Genomic DNA, 7,563 nt, shown 5'->3' on the forward strand with positions numbered 1-7,563 from the left:
AAGATGCCAGGTCCCCCACCTCTCAGCGTCAAAATGATCACTAGGTGCTGAATTTTTAATGGGAATAACTCAAAAGACGGATCAACATCCTATAGGGTGGACATGGTGGGTCACTAATTGAGGTGCGCTTCTTCGGGAGCCTCCCCAAGAGCCACTTGGGGTGGGAAGAGAGCGAGCGCGCTCTCTGCCACCGCTACCTGCCGTGCTCTGGGCACTGCCTCCAAATTTTGTTTTTTATTTTGCTTTTTCACACACATTTTTGGCTTTTAAGGGTTTTTTGGCTTTTCGGTTTTCTACCATTTTTTCTTAGCTTTTCGACAAAAAAAAGTTGTGCAAAAAAACGTTTTTCTTTTGCTTCCGCGAGAGGAAAGGTTTTACTTCTGCGAGAGGTATGGATTTGCTTCCACGAGAGGCACGACCGTGCTTCTCGGAAACATAAAAAGGCGTCTTTCCTAAATAAAAAAATCTTTCGTGGGAGGCACGGCCGTGCCTCACGGAAACGAAAAAAATGTATTTTCTCTTTTTTTGTCCTTTCGTGAGAGGCACGGTTTTGCTTTCACAAGAGGCGCAAGCGTGCCTTTCGGAAAGAATAAAGTGCTTCCGGTTCGGCTTTTTGTCCGAGTTTTTTTGTGAAAAAAGTTTGCCATAATCTATCAATATGTGATCTAGTATTGAAGATCTCAACGCGAGAAATTCAATGGTGAAAACGATTTGAGATTTGAATGCACGGTTTAAGAGATAAAACATTTTAAATAAACGGATCTACGAAAAAAAAACTCAGGTTGCAACAAGTGACACACATGCAGCGTGTCACTTGTCGCAATCCGAAGAGGGTGGAAGTGATCTTTGAAAGAAATGCTCCTCAACTAGTGATTTCGTGGGTCGTGGCCCACCCTGGAATTTTAAACCGGCCTATATCATAGAAAATTACATATAGACCAGAAAAGAAAACAAGGCCCAACATCAATCTCCCGACCCATCTCAGCCAGCTAGCCCAACAAACATTCTCAAAAAAAAAAGAAGCTAGCCCAACAAACAACGCACGCAGGCACACTGGGACAGACAAAAAAAACTGGGACAGACGCACCGAGCCCCTACTCGCCCTCTACCTCGGCCGCTCGGCTCCTGATCTCGCCGGCTCGCCGCTTACCTCGCCGGACGCCATCGCCCGTCGCTGCCTGCCTCGCCGTCGCTAGACGCCAAGGAGGCGCCCCTTCCCGGAGCTCGGCGCTACCGCGCCCCCTTGGCGCCCCTGCAAACCGGCGCCTGCCGCCCAGTCCGCTGTCCGCCGATTCCGGCACTCGGCCGGCTGCAAGCCAGCAACCCTGCCCAGTGGCCAGCCTTTAGCCCGATTTGAGGACTTGAGGCAAGTTTTCCATTGCGCCACTTCCCATTCCCCAATTTCTGATTTAGGGTTTGCTCTTTGCTGTCTATTGCATTGGAAAGTGCCTCAAATTCCCCAATTTCCTCGTGCCTTCGCCCACCGAGTGGTCAACCAGCCAAAGACCATGTGGCGCCGAGCCGGACCGATCTGCCTCCACCTCGCCGGAATCGCCGGCCGCCGCATCCGACGACCCCCACAGCCTCCTGCTCCCACAGCCACCTGCTCTAGCTCCGCCTTCGCTTCATCCTCTTTCCACCACAATCTTGGAACCTTTCGGGATTCCATCGGAGTTCCTCCCTCTCGAAGCCTATCGAACCAGGCAGGAGGTGATGGCGGCATTGGCGGCGAGTGCTGGAGTTGTGGCGCCAAGGGGGCATTCCTCTCCTGCGGGTCCTGCAGGAGTGTGCAGCCCGTTGATCCTGCGGTCGACTACTTCCGAATATTTGGCCTGTGAGTAGCAACCTTCCTGAACCTTCCATCTTTTGTTGCGTGTTTGTGGGCAATCAGACCATATTTGCCTGTGTGCTGTGTCTTTTGCTGAATTTGCTGTTATTCTAGTTTTGAAACAACTTTATTTATTTTCTTGTGAGAAATGCTGCATCTGGTGTACCGTACTTAACAAATATAATTTATGAGCACACCTGAATTTGCTGCATTATGATGTTAATATACTGGAATTTTGGCTGGTACTCTTTTGAACTTTCGTGTTCCCCATATATCAGCAAGCAAAATAATAAGGCATGGGACTGGTTGATGAATGAACTTTTGTGTGTGGCACAACTTTCTACCTATGATAATAACTGGATGCATATCTTCTGTTGGAATTGTGTCGAATATTTTTACAAGTCAGGTTAAGTTTGGACTTGGATTTGTATGGTGTGTAGATAGGGTATGGAGTCGTGTTCAAGGACACTTGTATCCTAGGCCTCCTATAACCAATGCCAAAATAATAGCACAGGTGCACGACGGATCTGATGGCATGTCGGTGCCCGGGTGGTCTGGTGTTGGTATTGTAGCCTTTGTTGAGGAAATCGTTAACTGGTAGCTGTTCGGTCGGCTGGTGAGTAGGGGATTAATAGGCTAATCGGCAAGTTAATCGGCCATTTAATCAATTAATCGGACGATTTATCGGGTAATCGGCTACTCGGGGACCCTATGAGTAGGGATTAATCGGCAAGTTAACTGGTTAATCGGATGAATTCTTGAACAGAGTAGCGGTGTCAGCAGGGAGGAGCGCCCGTAGTCATGCCCCGGGGTTGTAGCCGAGTTCGGTGAACCTTGTTAACAAATCTCGATGCCGTGCCTCGTGTGTGATTGCTTGTCCTCAGAAAATCGACTTTGAGGATTGGATTTTCAAACATCTTCAGCCGCTCCGTGCACTTGTCAGTTCCTGTAATGCTACAATATTGTACCATTTGCTTCATCTTAAACATCACTTGCTCACGTCTTAATAATCATATCATTGATTCATCTCCCTTAAAATGATTTCTTGAAAGATCCTAACATTGCAAACATTGTTCATTCTAGTATAGTAACACCCACGGCTTAAACATAGAACAGTGGTTGAAATTTTAACTGGTTTCTGTAGGGACAGAGGATATGACGTAAAGGATACCAACTTAGAAGGAAAGTACAAAGACTGGCAGAAGAAGTTACATCCTGACCTTGTTCATTCTAAATCAGAGGTAGAGACTGACATCCTTAGCAAAAGTTGGATATTCCCATTTTAGTTTGAGCCTTCAAACCTCTCCTGATATGGCTTGTGTCTCTTGCAGAAAGAGAGAGATTTTGCGGCCGGGCAGTCAGCACTTGTCATTGAGGCATATCGCACACTGAGCAAACCTTTACCAAGGGCATTGTACTTGGTAAGTTGCTCCAGTGGTGTTCTTAAGTTTCACTGATGCAGAAGTGTTCAACCATAAAAGCTTGACGTAATGATGTGTGGTTTGTTGGGCCATCCCAGCAGCTGTTATGGTTATATTGAGTTTTTCTTTCGTTGACTTACATAAGTAAATATGAAATTACATCTTACTGCCAAAACGCTTTTCAACCATACCAAACCATTTGGCAGCTGCAACTTGAGGGGATACACGTTGATGAGGAGAAGACTATCAATGATCCAGAACTTCTTATGGAGGTAAAACAATCTCCCCCTTTATGCTTTTGCATGCAGCCAACAAAAATCATCAAATTCTGCTTTCATATAGTTTACTTCCAATAGCTGCAAGAAGAATTAATTATTTTATATTACCAAGAAAATATATCTCGGCACATGATCACTCTGAAGAAAACTATACTTTCATTTAACTTGCAGATGATGGAGATACGCGAAGCAGTTAGCGAAGCCGGTGATTCGCAAACTCTGAAGAAGATCCAATCTCAGGTTCTTCTGAACATGATTACACCATGCCATTATCCCCAATGGGGAAGCAGAATTGGCTCACATTGTATGTAACCTTTCCCAGATGAAGAGTAAGCTCGAAACCTGGGCCAAATCCTTCCAGGAAGCGTTCAACAAGAGGGACTTCGACGGCGCCGTGGAAGCTACACAGAGGATGAGATACTATGAACGTGCTATGGAAGAAACTGTGAAGAAGCTTTGATCTTGGCCCCGACTGGGAGCCATGTAGATTGTTACGCCTTCAAGAAAACTAGACAGGGTCCACGGCGCCGGGAGTCTGGTGGCTGACATGCGCTTGTAAGCTGGTTGCAGGTCTGTTGAGGCATCCTGAGAGGCAGAGTCCGTACTACGTAGTTTGACTGAATAAAGTGACTCTGTTTTTATACGTTGTTTTCCTTGCGTTACCTGTGTTGTATCCTGGTTGGCTGGTGTGGCCGTGGGAAAATTGTACTGCAGACAAAATACTGTGCTGGTTGCTTTTCGTGCGCGTACCGAGGGCAGATCAGGGAACTGTAGCTATCCCTGATTTTGCTTCGTACGTACGTCAGAGGATCTGCATCCCCTGAATAAACCTGATCATATGCCGGGCCGGGCCAGGTTTTGGGCTGGGCTTGAAAAAGCCTGAACCCCGGACTGGCCCGAAGCCTGAAAATGTCCCTTTTCTCAAGTGGAGACTGGCTCGAAAACAAGACTGAAAGCCTGCCTCGAATGCTGTTTTTTAGAAGAGTGTAAACATGTAAGGCCAGCTCCAAAACCTGACCTGAAATGCTGAAAAACTGAAGCCCGAGCCTGGCCCAAATGCAGTTTCGGCTGCAAAATGGAGCCTGGGCACGACTCAAATGGCAAGCCCGACTTAGCCTGGCTTGATTTTTTTGGCTGAGCTCGGGACTGGTTGTCGAAGAACATGTTTGTACCGGTTTGGAGATCACCGCAAGATGCCAAGATCTACGAGTTCTGAGAAACTTAGTTCAAGGAGAACAATGTGAGGACTATTGTGCCGTAAGAGCGCTAAGCCTCTTCAACCAAGACGTATAACCAAGCAAAGGTTACTCGTGCGGTGCACATACAGGCTGGTTTCGCCATTAGCGATGAATTGGATTTTGAATAGTTTGAATTTGGGTAAACAAATCATTGTGTCTTCACCAAGCTTACGAGTTACAATTCCTTGAAACATGTACTTTGAGTACATTGTTGTGTTTTGAAGAATTCTTCTCTCTGTCCTCTCTGTGACTTCTGTGAAGACTTATCAAGTACTTCCATTCCATTACTTAATTTTGTTAAGTTATGTACTCGTTATTGGTTTTGAGAATTGTGTCTTCTTGCTAGTTTAGTTTAATTGCTTAGTGTTTCTCTATTTACTAGTATCTTACTAGCTCGCTCCTGTCTACTTTTGTTACTACCTCCATCTGGTTTTCTTAGGCCCCCTCGTATTTAGTTCAAATTTTGACCATCTATTTGACTAATAAAGTATAAAGCATATGCTAAAAGAATATGTTAATGGATTTTTATTCGGAATAGGTTTTCACTGATATAATTTTCTGACATATAGTTTACATTTTATTAGTTAAATCTATTGTCAAATGTTAGCCCAAAATAAGAGGGGGCCTAATAAATTCGGACGGAGTAGTAGTTGTTTTCATTGCATGCTCCTAAGTTTAGCTTTCTACTTTTCTAGAATTCACCATTTCTGCTTAGTTGGAGTTCTGTTATTCAACTGTTCTTCGAAGAACTTTTCTTTTTCAAAGAATATATTTAAAATACCCATTCACCCTCTCTAATTGTATACTTTGAACTTATAATTGGTATCAGCGTAGGATACTTCCTTTGTCTCTGTGATTTGGCTTAACCATCTGACCACCATCGCACCCACAGATCCAACATACGCCAATAGTCTCACTGCTCGTCGTCCACTCGACGACCAATGTCGTGCTCGGTGGGTCACCGCCCGGCTTACTACGGTGGCACGATCGTTGGGACACTAGCGGCGGAGAACCTCCCCACCACCAATAGGGTTTGCCGCCAGCGCAACGGAGAAGCAGAGGGCTAGGGTTAAAACTCCCGACTCCTATTTGGCGCCTTAAGCGCCGGTTAGAGTGTATTTTACTAACCGGCACACACCCCCTCTAGGTATCTAGATGGGCCGGCCACTTTAGTGTTTTGCTCCACCAGTTTTTCCCATTTTGTTTCCTTTTTTCCTTTTTTGTTTCCTCCTTTTTCTATCTTCCTTTTTTTGTTTATCAAATTCGTGAACTTTTTCCAATTTCTCAAACTTATTTTCAAATTTGAAAACCTTTTTATGTTTGTTGTGAATTTTTATTTCAAATTCATGAACTTTTTTCAAATATTTTTTGAACTTTTCTTTTCCAAATTCATGATCTTTTCCGTTTTGTGAACTTTTGCCAAATTACAAATTTTCCAAATTCATGATCTTTTCTCAAATTTTGAACTTTTAAAACTTTTATGAACATTTTCAAAAAATAACTTTATTGAAATTTCATGAACTTTCTAAAATTTATTGAACTTTTATAAAAAAAATGTGAATGTTTCCCTTTTTTAAGTCAATGGCTGACTCTCTGAGGTCAACGGTCGCTGGTGGACCGGTTAACGGTCAATGGTCGCATAGGCTCATCAGTCAACCCATTAAAAAACATAGCTGGTCGACCCATACTGTGTTGTGCGTGAACGCCAGTTACCCTAATTGACACAAAATTAAACTGAAAAATTTTAGCTGCGGTGGACTGGCAAATTCTATTAAAATTAATCCCGTTAAGGGCGCTGAGGGCGCTTAAGCAGTCTGGAGAGCGAGGAAGAATAAGATCAGGGTATTGACTTACAGCATCGGAACCGTTCATACGGAGTTTGCAGCGATGAGCAGGATCGCAAACGAGTATTTCCATAATATATTTGCTGCAGACACTACCTTGAATGCATCTGAAGTAGTAAGTTTGTTTGAACGAGTGGTGACGCCGGCTGATAATGACCAGCTGTGTGCGCCGTTTACGGACAAGGAGATCTCCGATGCATTGTTTCAAATTGGGCCTTTGAAGGCACCAGGCCTAGACGGCTTTCCCGCTCGTTTCTTCCAGCGTAATTGGAGCACGGTGAAGGAGGGAGTGCTGGCTGCGGTCAAGAATTTTTTCCAGTTCTGGTGTTATGCCTGAGGGTGTTAAATGATACATCAATTGTGCTCATCCCAAAAACATCTAACCTCTCAAGGATGTCTGACTATAGGCCAATAAGTCTTTGTAATGTCACCTACACGGTAATTTCAAAGTGCCTTGTTAACAGATTAAGGCCCTTGCTGGATGATATAATCTATGTGGAGGAAAGTGCATTTATACCAGGCAGGATTATTACAGACAATGCTTTGGTTGCCTTCGAGTGCTTGCATTATATTAAACAAGAGAAGGATCCCTCAAGGAGTTTTTGTGCATATAAGTTGGACTTGTCAAAAGCTTATGATAGAGTTGATTGGGCTTTCTTGAAGCAGGTGATGCAAAGGTTAGGGTTCTCTCATCGATGGATGCTACCTCTTGAGCACTGTGTTGGTTTTCCCTTAAAGAGGAAAGGATGATGAAGTAAAGTAGCGTAAGTATTTCCCTCAGTTTTTGAAAACCAAGGTATCAATCCAGTAGGAGATCACGCTCGAGTCCCATGCACCTACACAAACAAATAAGAACCTCGCAACCAACGCGATAAAGGGGTTGTCAATCCCTTCACAGTCACTTACGAGAGTGAGATCTGATAGATATGATAAGATAATATTTTTGGTATTTTT

At 44.2% G+C, this 7,563-nt stretch overlaps 1 protein-coding gene across 2 annotated transcripts; it reads left to right on the forward strand.

The window, feature by feature from the left end:
• The first annotated feature begins 1,060 nt into the window (after positions 1 to 1,060).
• Positions 1,061 to 4,343, forward strand: LOC119330107 (iron-sulfur cluster co-chaperone protein HscB homolog). Of its 2 annotated transcripts, none has more exons than XM_037603223.1 (6): positions 1,061 to 1,834; positions 2,979 to 3,069; positions 3,160 to 3,249; positions 3,456 to 3,521; positions 3,699 to 3,767; positions 3,850 to 4,343. In XM_037603223.1, exons 1-6 carry the CDS (start codon positions 1,509 to 1,511, stop codon positions 3,985 to 3,987), a joined length of 780 nt encoding a protein of 259 aa, XP_037459120.1. In that variant the 5' UTR covers positions 1,061 to 1,508; the 3' UTR covers positions 3,988 to 4,343. The 2 variants fall into 2 exon arrangements, with proteins under 2 accessions (XP_037459120.1, XP_037459119.1); XM_037603222.1 differs by having other exon boundaries at positions 1,063 to 1,834; positions 2,973 to 3,069.
• The last annotated feature ends 3,220 nt before the right edge of the window (positions 4,344 to 7,563 follow it).

This window comes from Triticum dicoccoides, chromosome 7A (genome assembly GCF_002162155.2).
Source record: "Triticum dicoccoides isolate Atlit2015 ecotype Zavitan chromosome 7A, WEW_v2.0, whole genome shotgun sequence".
Lineage (NCBI taxonomy): Eukaryota > Viridiplantae > Streptophyta > Magnoliopsida > Poales > Poaceae > Triticum > Triticum dicoccoides.

Coding starts and splice junctions, on each gene's coding strand:
- LOC119330107 (XM_037603222.1), top strand. CDS start 1,509: ATGTGGCGCCGAGCCGGACCGATCTGCCTCCACCTCGCCGGAATCGCC. Junction 3,522..3,698: donor ATCCAGAACTTCTTATGGAG/GTAAAACAATCT, acceptor TTTAACTTGCAG/ATGATGGAGATACGCGAAGC. Junction 3,768..3,849: donor TGAAGAAGATCCAATCTCAG/GTTCTTCTGAAC, acceptor AACCTTTCCCAG/ATGAAGAGTAAGCTCGAAAC.